This window comes from Hibiscus syriacus, unplaced genomic scaffold (genome assembly GCF_006381635.1).
Source record: "Hibiscus syriacus cultivar Baekdansim isolate YM2019G1 unplaced genomic scaffold, ASM638163v2 tig00111941_pilon, whole genome shotgun sequence".
NCBI classification, from domain to species: Eukaryota; Viridiplantae; Streptophyta; class Magnoliopsida; order Malvales; family Malvaceae; genus Hibiscus; species Hibiscus syriacus.
The window spans coordinates 251,812-267,935 of NW_024063217.1; the positions used below are offsets into that span (position 1 = coordinate 251,812).

Here is a 16,124-nt window from a genome sequence, read left to right on the forward strand (position 1 = left end):
TTATTAAATCATATTTAAATAATTATTTTGATTTTTAAATTCTTGAAAAAATATAAAATAAATATAATAGATTTTAAGATTTTACTAAATTTAATGATAATTTTAGAATGTTTAAAATTGTAGTGATTAAAATAATTATTTCATTATAGTTTAATGACCTTCATTATGGTTCACCCTAAATAGAAAAACAGCTTCGATAAACCACAGTTTAAAAACCAGGTGAGACGAGCAACAATTTCCTCAGCTTCTCTCTAATGAACTAATTTCCATTCATTTCTTATCATTATCTTAATTCCAATCAGGAATTCGTTCAAAACCCAGAGTTGAATTCGTTTCAATCCTTAACTAAAACAATTAAAAACCAAACCATGTCGAAGAAAGGAGGAGCTTCGTTGCAAAAGGATGTGCCATGGCGGGCCTCAGCTGGAAAATCAATTCCTAGAATCCACTACTCCCCTGTTATTCGTCTACGTCAAAACCCTAATTCCAATTATGGCATCGCCATCATGAAGGTCATCCCTTTATAATCAATTTTATTTTCTTTTAAAAAAAAGAAGAAGATGATGATGAATTGATATTTTTGTTCTGATTTTTGCAGCACTGGGATCCTATAGGAAGTGGGTTAGCGACAGAGGCTATTGTGGAAGCAGCTGGACCCGAATGCATCGTGCCGGGCCAGATTACACCTATTAGATTACTTGGTCTTAAGGTATTTTGGTTTTCATTCCTTTTGGAGAAAATATGATTTATGTTACTTCTTTTCGGGGATAATTTAGTGCCAAGATGGGAGTTTTTTTTATCAGTCTATTATCATAAGCTATAACTAGTAGCATTAGTATCTTAAGTACAATTAAAGAGACTTCTGGTTTGGAATTTTGATATGAAATATTTCAGGAAGTTCAACTTATTTTACTCCATATTATCTTCTTCTACTATGAAGAGATTTATCTCGGGTTTGTGCAGATTTTGAATGCTGGTAGACCGGTTGAAGACCTCTTGTTGACTGTTGCATTCGATTTTATCGAAACAAACTTGTGTCATGTTTGTATGTTGTATTTGTAACCCTCTGTTTCATGGTCCTCTTCCTCTTTCTAGTTAGCTTTGGGAGCCTCTAGTGATTAGGTCTTTCTAGATGTATCTATTTAACCATTTGATTAAATTTTTTTTTTAAAACTTTTAACCTTTGGAAGGGTATAACAACGTGTGATTTTGATGTTTGGTCTAATGGTTAATTTCTTTTGAAGTAATTTTCCGGAGTAATGCGCATTTTCGCAGAAATACAACATGAAAGATATACTTTGCCGTTTCATCTTCAAAGTGAAACTTAGATACTGTTGCTTCCTTTGTCTTCCCAAAGCATTGCATCTGTTTTACAAATAGCTTCCTTTGCTTATCTCTGGGGTGTAAACCTTGCCTACTACACGTTTTTTTTTTAAATTTATTTCTTATTTTCGGTATTGACAGGTGTGGCCAATTGAAGTTAACGCAAAGTTTTTGGAACCGTCGGTAAAGAGCTAAAGTTGCTTGGAAAGGTAAAAATCTGTATTTTTTTATGTTCTCTTTCTAGCACGCATGGAATGATCCACTTATCGTGTCGCTTGCATCCGTAATAAGGAACTTATGATGTTAATGACCATATTTTCAGGGTAGTTGCATTTGCAATTCGAAATGAGTCAACATAATTAAGAAAAGCTTTTAAGTATTGCGATGGAGATGTTTTTGATGAAGTAGAAACGTGTTATTTTGTAGCCAATAGGCCCAAGGGATTCATAGTATTTTTTTGTCTTTAACATTGATGTCGATTGGATGGAAATGGGGTTCCTCTAGATTGTAATGCTGTCCCGAGCTATGATAATCATACTCGGGTGTAAGTGTCAAATACGGGTACGTATCTTCCACGTGTAAGGTTAGATATTTTCTAAATTCATCTATTTAGAGGATCCTTGGAGGTCATATCTATTCATGTGTTGATCACGAACACTGGACATGCATACTTTAAGAGAAAACGAAGAGTCCGAGCAACATAGGTCCATAGCCCTCAAACAATCGGTCAAAAAGACCATCGATGTGAAGTATATGCATCTGATAATATTTCATGTACTTACTACTGTTATTGCAGTTCATGGATGATGCCGTCAACCTCATGAATAAGTCGTTTATAGATCGCGAACGGCTTTATAAGCTATTGAAAGAAGAGGGAGCAGCTAAAAGGGCTTATAGGCGGGATTTTGGGTTTTTGTTGCAATGAAGACGATGCAGCACAGACCAAGGAGTGACTGTTTTTGCTATGTTCTGCCCGTACACATGAAATAGTCTGTCACGACCGATACATTGGATGATAACATCGAAGCTTTTATGAGTTTTCTTCACCAATTTGAACTAAAGATTTCATAACACTTTAGGTTTAATATAAGGCAAAATATATTTACTTTTATTTAAAAAACAAGAATCATGGCATTCAAATTCAAATTATCCATCGATCCGGAATAAGATTGCTTAATTTCAACCGGAATCAAATTAAATAATCCTATTCCGAATGATTGACGTCAATTGATAACATGATAATTTATAGATGATTTATAGCAAAATAAAAAATTTACAAATTTGAGGATTAATTTAAAATGATAGTCATAGTTCGGGGATCAACTACAAAGCAAATTAGAAGCAACAAACTTACTAAGGCCAGGCAGCTGTGACTGTGAAGGCTATATAGCAAGTAGACGTGCTGCTGCTCTTTGCCAATCTGCACTGAGTTACAAGGAAACTAAGGTAGACGCTATGCATCTTTCATTTCTGATTTCTACTCAGTGAGTTGTTGTGAAGTAGCTTCGGTATATAAGTGCAAATTCGATTCGAGTTTCGACCATATTTGAAGGTTTAATTATGCTTTTTTTTTCCAGCTGTAGGCACTGATTGATCTTGATCATGGCTTGAACTGAAAGTTAACCCATTTTTTTCATAAAGAAATTACTGGGCAACTCTTGACTTTGTTTTGATGTTTCATCATTTAAACAGTAATTGTCAATGTAGTGCTTCATAATTGTGACCATGCATAGAATCCAACGTTTACTTGACAAGTCTCCCTCTTTCATTTCATTCACTAAAGCAATTCAATATTATTTCGAACTCGGCTTCTTGCTGATGAACGAAGCCTTCTCAAATACATCATTTCTGGTCTATAACCCAAATTTGTTTCCTTGGAAAATTGGTCTGTTTTGCTCAGGTTTTTTTCTTTGTTCCTATACTTTGATTGTTTATAGTTTCCTTATCATACTTAATCATGTCATCCTCATCATCTATTCCTACAAGGAAATACAATGTTTTCTTGAGTTTTAGAGGCGAAGATACCCGCAAAAACTTCACAGATCATCTCTATGATGCTCTAAAACGGAGTGGACTTGTAACTTTCAGGGATGATTCAAAACTGGACGCCGGTGAAGAGATTGCACCGTAACTCTTCAGAGCCATCCAACAATCGTGGTGCTCCGTAATCGTTTTCTCGGAAACCTATGCCTTTTCAGGTTGGTGCCTGGAGTAACTTGCCGAGATTGTTAAACAAAAGAACGAGAAAAGAAATAAAAGTATTTCCAATTTTCTACAGCGTGGATCCATCTAATTTTAGAAAACAGAAGGAGAAAGTTGAGGAAGCTTTTGCCAAACATTAAGAGAGATACAAGGAAGATAAAGACAAGATCTTAAGGTGGCGAAATGCATTGACTCAAGTGGCAAACAGCAAGGGATGGCATTTAAATGGCAGGTGATTTAATGATTACAAAACTGTTGTTTCTTGGATCACAAGTTATATCTATATATATCTTATGTGTTTAATTGTTGGAAAAGAACTAAATTTTGTTTCTTTTGTAGGCATGAATCAGAGTTTATTGCAGACATTGTTAGAAAAATATCCGCAAAATTATGTCAAAAGTATCCAATTGTTCATGATGAGTTTGTTGAAATTAGTTCACACTTGGAAGAGTTGTATTCGAAAATAGAGATCGGGGAAGATGATGTCTGCATTATAGGAATATGCGGAATGGGTGGTATCGGTAAAACAACACTCGCAAGAGTTGTTTATGACCAAACGTCATCTCATTTTGAAGGTAAAGGCTTCATCGCTGATGTTCGAGAAGTTGCGGGAAAACTCGGATTCGTTTCTCTACAGAAACAACTTCTTTTCCAGGTCTTGTCTGATGAAGGTTTCCATTTTTTCAATGTTCATGAAGGGAGTGCCATAATTAGCCACAGGTTGTCTCACAAAAGGGTTCTTGTTGTTATCGATGATGTGGTTAATGAACAACACTTGAAATGCTTGGTTGGAAGGCGTAATTGGTTCTGTTTAGGAAGCAGAATCATTGGAACAACAAGAGATGAACATTTGCTCAGATCTTACCGAGTCGATGATGTGTATAAGCCTACAACATTGAATGACGATGATGCACTTCGGCTTTTCAATTTGAAAGCTTTTGATAGTGAGACAATACCAGAAAATGTCTTCATTGAGCTCTAAACATGTTGTAAAATACGCGAGTGGCCTTCCCTTAGCTCTTGAAGTTTTGGGTTCGTTTTTGTGTGGAAGAGATGCAACACAATGGAGAAGTGCAATCGAAAGGCTTGAAAAAGATTCTAACAAAGAAATTCTCGACAAGCTTCGAATAAGCTTTGATGGATTGGAAGAAAAGGAAAAGAATATATTTCTAGACATAGCATGCTTCTTCAATGGGGAGGAGAAAGATTTTGTAATCAAAGTATTGGATGGTTGTGAGTTTTTCCCGGATATCGGAATCGATGTTCTTGTTAAGAAGTCTCAATTAACAGTTCATGAAGACAACAAATTGTGGATGCATAACCTGCTACAAGAAATGGGAAGAAAAATTGTTAGGGAAAAATGTATTGAGGAACCTGGAAAACGTTGTAGATTGTGGGAGGAACAAGATGTCTATGATGTGCTAACCAAAAACACTTAAGTCATTCCACAGAAATTGCTTTACTATATTTAACCGAAAGACTATAATAATGTTAAAGGCAAGATGATATACAAAAATGTAAATTTTCACAAGTTTGATCATATTCCTTCTATTTTGTGTTTTTTTATGTTCTGTTCTTGATTGTTTTTAGGCTACAGAAGGGATTGAAGGCATGATCATTGACAATAAAAGGTGGGAAAGCATACATACACGTGTATTGATGTATGATATTCATATTGTTACCAGGGACTGCTTTGGTGTCCTTTTTGAAGCGAATTTTTGTTCTTTTACCTATGGCTATATCAGGGAATCGAAGAAGATGCTGAATTTGAATGTGGATGCCTTGTGGAAGATGAAGAAGTTGAGATTGCTCAAAGTCCTTTGCCTCTTAAACTGTGATGATCTCAAATATCTTTCTAGTGAGCTACGACGTTTAGATTGGACAGGATATCCTTTAAGATTTTTGCCTCCAAGCTTCCAACTCGACAACCTTGTTGCTCTTCTCTTGCCATACGGTCGCATCGAACAACTATGGAAGGCAAACACTGTAATGATTCATTCACCCGATCGTTCTTTTCTAGCTTTATCAGATTGGTTTCTTGATCAAGCTTTTCTCTTTCATCTCTAATTCATCATCGTTTTCAACAGCTCTTGTACAAGTTGAAAGTGCTCAACCTCAGAGGCTGTCAAAACCTGATCAAGACACCAGACTTCACAACAAGCCCAAATCTGGAAATTTTGATATTGGAGGGTTGTATAAAAATAGTAGATGTTCATCCATCGATCGGAGTTCTTTTGAGGCTTCAACTTTTGAACTTAAGAGGCTGCAAGAGTCTTAGGAATCTTCCAACCAAAATAGGAGGGTGCAATTCTCTAAAAACTCTTGATCTTTCTAGTTGTCATAAAGTTGAAAATTTGCCTGAGAATTTGCAGCAAGTAGAGTCTCTGGAAGATCTTGAATTGAGTGGAACAGCCATTGCAAAACCGCCATACTTCATTTTCCGATTCAAAAATCTTAAGGCTCTGTCTTTCAATGGGTGCAAGGGATCATCATCTAAGTTTGGAACAAATCTACCTTCTCTTTTCCAGGTTTTCCAAAGAAGTATGGAGTCATTGCCTCTAATATTACATTCACTGTCAGGTTTGACATCATTAACTAGCTTGAAACTAAAGGACTGCAATCTTTGCCAAGGAGATATTCTCAGTGATATTTTTTGTCTATCCTCTTTGATAACTCTTGATCTCAGTGGTAACAATTTCGTCAGCACACCTTTGTCTTTTTTTCTACTTTTCAAGCTTCAATATCTTGGATTGTCAAATTGCAAGGAGCTTAAACATTTTCCCGGGTTTATAAGTACAGAAGGTGTAAACATAGATGGTTATTCTTCTCTAGAACTAGTTCCTAATAAGGTATGCAATTCAGTGGGTGGACCACGGATAAGGGGTCTTCACTGCTATAGATTGGCTGAGAGTAGCGATGTTTATACATTGCTGGGAAGACATATAAAGGTCGATTAATCTCTCTTTCGCACTTACGAAATCTCTTGTTTGAATAATTTTTAGTATTACTCACCAAGTAACATAAGTTGTATTTTGCAGCAACATGTAATTTCAAGAAAAGGGTTTGATGCTGTTAAGCCTGGAAGTGAAATCCCAAAATGGTTCAGCCATCAAGCCGTTGACTCGTCAATCAAGATACCACTGCCTAACAATATTCAAAATGATAGTCAATGGATGGGAGTTTCTTTCGCCTGCGTTTTTGTCGATGATGATGCTTCGAGGCATGAGGAACTCACTTGTGAATTTGATATCCATCATAGAATATCTGTACAAGCTACTTGTGATGGATCTGTTTCTTGGGTTAAAAATCCTCAGCATGTCATATGGAGAAGCTGGTTTTTTAATAAAGAATATGTCCAACCCATAATAAAGGACCACTTTTATCATACTTACTTGCCGGCCGCGTGACTTATTATATCCATTTTATTCGGATGACAAATGTGGTGAAAGTGAAATTGAGGATTCACCGACAACAGATTACTCGAATCAGGTATTCAATGAACTTCAATTGTCGATAACATCTGATAAATGTTCCAAATGTGTTAAGGTGAAGAAATGTGGGGTTCGAATAGTGTATCAGAAAGATTTGGAAGATATCAATGAAGACTCCGACGGAGATGAATCGATGGCTAACGGTCCCCTTATCAATGAAGACTCAGACGAAGAAGAGCTTGTGGATGATCAATAATGGCTTGTTCCTTTTGAGTACAAAGAATTTTCGGTACTCGACTCTACCAAGGTCACTCGAGGAACTCTTCTAAGATATGGTTAGTCTAATTGCAGGGTCTAAGATTTAACCATAATAATTCATGTACTACAATTGTGTTTTCAAACTATGAAACCTGTAGACATAGATGTTTTGGGGATTAATAGCTTCTAAAGCCTTCTTCTCTGGTCTAACCAATGCCATCTTCAAAGCTCCAATGCTTTTCTTTGATTCAACCCCTGCTGGGAGGACTCTGACCCGAGTAAGATCGGATTTCCCAGTCTACCCATTTCTGTGTCTGCGATTTTCATTGATCCATTTGATCTGTTTGATACAAGTTAAACCCGGGAGAAATCTGAGGAATCTGGAAAACATTGCAGATTGTGAGAGGAAATAGATGTCTATCATGTGCCAGAGAAAGAACACTGCAAGTCATTCCATGAAAATTGCATATTATTCATTGGAACATCAAATTAAGTGATACAAAAACAAGTTTGGGGTAGCTAATTCACAGATTAAATGAAGTTGAGATAGACATATTACTAATTCACAGTGTACTTTTCAATAATAGCCCAACTTGATCTTCATAATCTTTAATATTCCCTCTGGGATTCTCCTGGAATCTTGCTATCCTAAAGTGCTTTAGCTCAACGCCTTTTGCCTCTCCTGTAAGCACTAAATCAGCCAGTACCCTCCCCACAGCAGGTGACATCTTGAACCCATGGCCTGAAAACCCACCACCAATCACCACATCTTTCCCAAACTCCCCTCCCAGGAAATCTATCACGAAATCTTCATCGGGTGTCATCGAGTACACGCACAGTTGAGTCGCGGCAGGGCTGCTCGAATCGACTGACCCTTTAAACCTCTGCTCGATCCATTGCTTCAATGTGTCCGGTACAAGTCCAGGTCCCCATGACCTTTTGTCCGGGTCACATTGGTAACCCCCATGCACCGCTGCTTTGATCAGCCCCGGATACTCCAACGATGGTGTGCCGTATATGTATGGCTGCCCATAGCTAACGAACGTCGGGAAATCGGTCCCGATTGCATACTTTCCCTCGTGTCCTTCCTTTATCCTCCAGTAGCATTCATTGGTCTCCAATGGTTGAATCGGCAGTTCAATTCCAATGACTGTTTTAACCAACTTTCTCATCCAAGCACCGGCGGTCACCACACACTTTTTACAGCGAAACTTTTCGCCCCCGCTCGCGGTTACCGTCACTCCACGGTCTCCATCTTTGGCTATATTAATCACTTGCATGTTGTCTCTAAGGAATGCACCATTCTTCAGAGCAAGCATTTGAAACATCGACACCGCCTTGGTGGGCTTGATGACACCGCCGAGCTCACACGACACGCCTATCCAATCGTCCGGTATGTCGATCCGGCCGGAGAATCTTTCGGCCACTTGCCTGCGGTTGAGAACCTGGTGCGGGACGGCGTTTTTCCGACACGAGGCGATGACCGATAACAAACTCTTGGCATCGGCTGGTCCCATGTCCAAGTGTCGGGCCTTGAAGTACACCCTGAAGCCGATTTCGGTCTGAGCCAGCTCCCATAACCGATACGACTCGATCACCAGGCTGAAGTAGTAGTCTTCGGAGTACGTTGCTCGTATGGTTCGAGACTCGCCGTGGGAAGAACCGCGGTGGTGCAGGAAGTCAAACTGCTCGAGAAGCAGTGTTTTCTGGCCTCTCTTGGCTAGCTGGTACGCCGTGGAGCTCCCCATGATCCCGGCGCCTACTACAATAACGTCAAATTCGTCACCGGAATATCCCATCTCCGCCTGACAACAAGTCTTAGTAGTTCCTTTCAGCTTGGGTGGATATTATTATTTTCATGAAGTGACAGACATTTATAATAGTAAGCAAGTAGGTGCTGTAGGAAATTTCATTATTGCCATCAGCTCTGATATTTTATTCCTCATTTGATTGCTATATTCCGTAATACATACGGAAAGCTCATATATGTCAATGCCATAACAAACTGCCAAAATTGAAAGGTTAATGATCACATTATATATCTGATCCAAAAAGATATTACAGGTCCTGTACTTTAGAAGAAAAAATATATGTTCAACGTGTACTTTAATTAGATATGATAACTTAGTATTAATGTTATAATTCACGATAGGATGATAACTATTAAGTTAGGGTTGACTTTTTGGTTAACTCGACTTGATTCGAAAATATGTACTATCTATTTTAATCTGATCTGATCGAAAAATTTTATATCTTACATCCGATCCAACTCGTCGTGAAAATATATATCTTCCATCCAACATGAATCTGACTCGATTTTTTAGAGTATAAATTTGACCCGACTTATTTTAAAGAAAATTATATTATTATCCTCGGGTGAGAGTTTTTTACCCTCCAGTCGAAGCTGATCTGAACCCATTTTTTTTAAAAAAAAATTAGACCCGATTGGGTCAGAACCCGTCGGATACGAGTAAAATTGCCATCCTTAGTTCACGGTGCTGACATGGTGGTTCATGGTATTGATGTAACAATCTATATGTCATGTTTAAGTTATCAATTACGATCAACTGTCACGTTATCACTTATCAATCATTTGGATTATCACATCAACACCATGAACTATCACGTTAGTATATTAAACTGTCATGTTAACACTGTAACGATCAACGATAAAAAAACGTTGGTCAAAATACTACATTAAGTTTATTTTTGAGTTGAACTATATTGAGAGAAAAAAATAATACGAGTATTACATTATTTTTTTTAAAGTATATAAACTTTGGATAATTTTTACCGACCCAAATTAATCCTATTCTGTCTCCCTTCATTTATCCTATTCTATCATTAATTTGATCTTTCGCTTTCTTCAATGGCCCATCTTATTATTATCATAGACATAGAAAAATAAATATGAATATGTAATTATCAAACTTCAATTAATGAAGGCAAAATGGTATCAGAGGTATATGTGGTTTTGAAGAAAAATCAACGTGGTCCTCGTGTTAATTTTTCTTCTTAATGTGATCCTCCAACTTAGAAAATAAATCTAATGTGACCCTTTAACCAACGTTTTTGTCGTTGATCGTTACAGTATTGATGTATCAGTTTACGGTATTGACGTGACTCTCCAACTCGATTGCAGGGAATTGAAGGTGGAGGAGACAGATGCGGAGGTCTGACGTAATGACGCAGTCGATGATGGTGGCGAATCGAGGGGTGTTGAGACAGATGCGGAGGCCGGGCGTAAATCTTCAACCCTATACTATCATATCAGTACCGTGAACTATCACATCAATACCGTAACGGTAAACAGTAAAAAAACGTTAGTCTAATTTATTTTATTTAAAAATTAAACATTTAAAAAATTAACGTCTCGCCGTAAAATTGGCTCAACAGGTCAAGCGGAAAAAAGTCCAACCCAAAAATATTTCGAGTTCTACATCAAATTTTATAGTACTAAGAAAACTCGTTATGCCCAATTGACGAATTTGCTTGAAATTATATTTTAATGGATTTAAATATGTGGATCTCGTGAAATTTAATATTTTAATATAATTTTTCATTCTATTAGATTAAATTTTTTTCTCGTTTGACCTATTGGGCCAATATGTATATTGTGATGAAATCCAAAGCCCTTCTAGGAGACGGAAATGTAGAGTATCACAAAATGTGGCCCCAAAAATGTGACCCAGATCCGCATTCTGCCCCAAATTTCTTCGGAAACAAACCAAACACTGGCAGCAGACGGCCTTATCCATGATCCCCGCCGCCTTATGCCAGAATATGGCGGCGGCTCTGGGTATTTCTGTAACAATCTTTCACCATTATTTTATCCTCAGTCAAACTTTTTGGCTGCGATTTTCTGATACTAGGATCGGTGATCCTTATTATATATATATATAATAGCTGGCCAGTTTGTCGTTAACACTGTATATATCATTATGTCCGTCTCGATTGAAAAAGTCAATATATGATATTTTTTAGGTGAAAAAGTAGTTTTTACCATTGTGGTAGATCTAATTTATTACTTTCGTTCTTATCGTATTTTCACATCAATTTAATCTTTGAATTTGTTTAATTGTATCATTATATATTGCATCCCTAATTTAAAATTTTAAACCATAAACCCTAAACCATGACCCACAACCTCTAAATCTTAAACCTCAACTTAAAATTTATAATTTAGAGTTTCAAGTTAGAAGTAATGTCACACCCTGAAGTTGGGGTAAATAATTTTTAGAGACCAAATTGTATGATTCTCAAAATTTTATGGTAATTTTTGAAATTCCTGAAAATTCAAAGATATAAGCATTATATTGTCCCTCTTTTAATGATAATAATGAAAAAATATAATAAACAAGTGCTTAGTGGAATTGAAACGTGTTATACAATAATGGAGCATGCCTTTGTTAACTAGTGGAGGGTACTATGCTATACTAAACTATTAAAATTATTTTATAACTATAGATGGATGAAATTATATTCTCCATTGGGGGGACGAAACCAGTACTCAAAAGCACCAACAATGGGTGCAACAATCCTTCACCAAGCTTTGTTTTCGGCCACCAGAGGGATAACTTTTGTTGACCATCAAAACACCGAGCCATCCCTTGTCTAGCATGCCCATAGCCAAAGTGGTTCATTTAGTTTTAATCGGTCACTGAAGAGGACGAGTGACGATCGATCTTAGTGAGCAGTACGATAAAATCGTAAACAAGAAACCGATCGACTCATAACAGCGTAAAATACTATAAATAGGAAGATAAACGCTGGAGACAGGACGAGAGTTTTGTTCTTGGCATTAAAGGCTTTGTCTTGGAGATTCCAATGGTGAGAAGCATTTAATAGAAGCGAGGAACAACATTTTTCGGTCTTAGCACCATCGAATTGTTGCTAGCAGCGAACAAAAGCCTTTTGTTTAGAGAAAATTGAAGGGTTTTTTGTAGATCTACAACCATCTATAAAGTTTCAAACTAAACGAAGGTTATATTTTTGAAGAGGAAGATAAGGTGCTTCAGGAAGTGTATTTGTGTTTCGAACGACGGTCGGAGAGGTGGCCGACACGGTAGTCACCGGCGTTTGATTTCTACTGGACCGGTGAAGCTTTCTTGCTTTACTTCAGAGCATTATGTTAAGGGGAAAAATGCATGAAAGAAGAAAAGAAAGTGAGAAAGGTAGGAATATTAGAGAGCACGTGAGTTTAGGAAATGGTGATAAAGGATGAAGGGTAAATCGTAGCATAAGTCCGCCAAAGTTGGTGAGTACTTAACTTTACCTCCTAGTTTTCATATGGTTATGAATATTGCTTAATGATTTTAATAAGATTATTTTGGTCACTAACTTTGGTAACTAAGTATTAAATTGACCCCATAAATTCTAATTTTGTCAATTAGGTCCCTCGATTATTAATTTAAATTTTAATAAGCTATCTTTATGGCAAGGGAAATTATTTGGATACGAGTTAGTAATTTTGATGGCCTGGATCATGAGGAAAATATTGAAAGTTGATTTCAAGATCGAGGACACTCGAATGGAAATTATATGGTCAATCAGTATGGCACAGAAATCGAGGTAATACTTTACTATCTCTTTATGATTTATGGAACATGTGAATATTGCTAAATGCATGAATAAAATAATGTTGGTCACTTTTGTAAAGTTGATTAATTTCTATACTCGATCTGAATACGGTAAAAAGGTTCAGTAATTGATTATGGTTCAGATGACTTTTATAAGAGATTGAGAGATTGTTATAATTAAATTACAAGTTTTGTGATTAGTGATAAATGAATGAACCTTGGATTTGTAGCTTATATTTTATATCAACAAAGGTTAAATACGAAAGATACTCAGATGAGAAATTATGAGAATACTCTGGTTGGGTAAAATTACGAAAATACCCTTATGTTGTAAGATGACAAAATTGTCCCTGGAAGTTGGTTAATAACTCTGAAAAGACATATTGATCCGGTAAAAATTACTGATGTGCATAAGAAATGTTAGTTTTGCTTAAGAAATGCGGATAACCGGTTTTTAACCCCAATAGGGTTTGAGCAAGATGCTAGAAGTCTGTGAAGGAATCATTTCAAGATCAGAGAATATTCGGGAAAGCAATTAACCATTGGATCTTTAAATTATAATTATTTTCGTTAAGAGTTAATATCGAAATTATCTGGTTAAGAAATTACAAAAATGCCCTTGAGAGATAAAATAGTCTGAGTTAACCCTGAATGAGAAAATACTCTTAGGATTTGTACTTAACTCGATTAAGTACGAATTTAATTGTTAAGATCCTATCTTTATACAAAAAAATTATGATATTCCGTTTGTAAAATATGAGAATGCACTTGACCTAAAAATATCCGAGTTATGAGTAAATACCTGAAAAACTATTTATCGGAGGGTGCTCTTTTATCAGAATTGTTTGAAGGGACTGAAATAGATGATAAATTGGAATTAAATAATAAGACCGGATGGAAGGAAAAGATTTAAATACCGTAGATCTGTAAAATGACCCAAAATAACCCTATAATGGAAATGACCCAAGAATACCACCAAGCTCAGGAATGATTGGATATCTTCGAGCTCTGAAATAAATGGAATAAAAATGAACACCAAAATACCCTTGTGTCATATTCTAAGTAAATGCCTTGGATTAATTAAGGAATCCAAATAAGCATAGGTGTTGGACTACTTTTAAAAAGTAATGGAAAATAATTTAAGTGAGTATATCAACCCTAAAGCTATGTCAATACCTGAATGACATAGATATTACTTGAATGCGTATTCGTCTTCTCAAGTTTGGCTCGATGATAAATTTTGGAAGTATTCAGCTCAGCTCATCTCTAGATCGCATTCAGTACTAAGAATTGGACGTTTATTCGACAAATCAACCACGAAGACCAAATTGAATGGAACGGAAGTACAACATGTATCTGAAATTCAGGAACGTTTGAATTACTCTGGAAAATCCCGAAGTAGTTGAAATGGACTTGAATGCTAAATGAACTAAGTAACCTCAAGGACTAAGGATTAAGTAAGTGATTTGGATGAGTCTGGAAACGTTAATGAACATACATGATGTAATGTTTTTATAGGTCATGAACTACAAATTAAGCATCACAGTTCATGATATAGTGAAAGCGTGAACATGAAATTAAGAACATTGAAATATTTGTTAGTCTCCTTAAGATCTGTTCAGTGATGACTCAGAAGATGATCTATGGATAATAATATTTGGTATTAAAAAGTAAATACCCTGGAAAGTTAATGAATTGACGAGTTGATAAGTAGTGTTTCTGGGAGCTACTCATCTGGAGTTGTTCGATAAACTGATTAATCGACATAGATTATAAAGATCCTGAACCTTCATTTCTTCCCTATCAGCTCAAGTCTTATTCTGAATAATTGATGATTCTGTCAGTTATTGAACTATTCCAATAGTGATTCTAAATTCCGATATCCTATCGGTATACTGAAGATTCATGTTTCTTTACCTGTTAAGATTATCCAGTACCTCTGAATAATATCTGTAAACTATGGTGTGTTCCCTAATCATATAAATATTTTATCTGATTTCCGACTTGAATTCTGTTCTGATACATTACCTGAATTTTGTTCTGATTTCTGATATGGATTCTGTTCTGATGTCTGATCTGAATTCTGTTTTGATTTCTGATATCTCTGGTTACCGACGGATAAATGTTTTATTTGGGGGGTTTATTGTTGGAGGAAGATTATCTGCAGGCTTCTCGGCTGTGTGCTCAGAGCCTCACTGGTTGTGCGGGGTGTATGGTTCCGGGGAACCTACACAAATAGATTGTGAAAGGATGGGGGTGTATATATATATATGTTTAAAAAAAACTATACTGGTTTTACGGGAACACACTAGAAAACCTATTCTGATCTCCTGAACTTAGTAAATGTTCAGAAACAATAAGGAAATATATATTTATCTGTATCTGCACGTTTATCAGCATCATCTGGTAGTTTTGTATTACTGAGCTTTTCGAAGCTCACTCTATTACTCACCATTTCAGGTTAAAAGATTGTACCAGTACAACTATCAAATCAGTAAGGGAGTTCATCCGACGTCGTTTGCAGAGTATGATACATGTGATTAGGGGGACATGTAATTGTATTTTGTTTTATATACGAGTCCAAAAATCTGTTTTATTTTTAAATAGTGACAAATGATTTTATAAGTTTACTTGTTCTGGTAAAAAGTTTTAAATTTTTCGTTATTTTTACAGTGGGTCGCTCCGGTGGCCCAAATGTGACACCTCGGATCGGATCTGGTTACCCTTATCGGTCTGTGGGGGTTACAAGTAGGGTATAAAATTGATGCAATTAAACAACTTTGAGGGCTAAATTGATGCACAAATACGATAGGGACAAAAATGATAAATTATGTCTACTACAGGGGTAAAAGTGACCCAAAAGCCTATTTTTTTATTAATAGAGTAAAAGATAGTATTTGTTCAAAAGATTCTCAATCATCTTACAATAAATGTTTAAACATCTTTGCACTCAAATCTAAGATTGAGCCCATAACAATATTTCATTAATCACTTAGGTAACTTAATTCGTATTGTGTAATATTTTAAATATATTTATAATATATAATAAATTATATCAATTAACTGAATTGATAGAATAAGGCACTAAATTTTTAAATAGAATCAAGAGTTCGAATCATAACATTATAAATGGAGAAAATTTTATTATGAGAGCTACCTTATAAAAAGTTTATGTAGTACTTAATATATAAATTAGATCTGAATTATTCAATCAAAATATATTGTTAAATAATGATGTTAATTTAATCATACGTTTAATCATTGATATCATGAACTTTTGGCTGTTTTAGTAACATTCTCAAAATCATCCAAAATTAGGGATAAAATTTAA

The 16,124-nt window shown here is 35.9% G+C and overlaps 2 protein-coding genes and 1 pseudogene across 2 annotated transcripts; 2 read left to right on the forward strand and 1 right to left on the reverse strand.

The window, feature by feature from the left end:
• Nucleotides 1-239: 239 nt before the first annotated feature.
• On the forward strand, nt 240-2,333 carry LOC120173036 (annotated as a pseudogene).
• Nucleotides 2,334-3,448: 1,115 nt separating this feature from the next.
• LOC120173102 (disease resistance protein TAO1-like) lies at nt 3,449-7,781 on the forward strand. Its single transcript, XM_039180383.1, has 6 exons — nt 3,449-3,521; nt 3,602-3,757; nt 5,116-5,156; nt 5,271-5,511; nt 5,613-6,473; nt 6,564-7,781. Exons 2-6 carry the CDS (start codon nt 3,740-3,742, stop codon nt 6,930-6,932), a joined length of 1,530 nt encoding a protein of 509 aa, XP_039036314.1. The 5' UTR covers nt 3,449-3,521; nt 3,602-3,739; the 3' UTR covers nt 6,933-7,781.
• On the reverse strand, nt 7,777-9,028 carry LOC120173104 (probable sarcosine oxidase). Its single transcript, XM_039180384.1, has one exon. It carries the CDS (start codon nt 9,011-9,013, stop codon nt 7,778-7,780), a length of 1,236 nt encoding a protein of 411 aa, XP_039036315.1. The 5' UTR covers nt 9,014-9,028; the 3' UTR covers nt 7,777.
• Between the last annotated feature and the right edge of the window lie 7,096 nt (nt 9,029-16,124).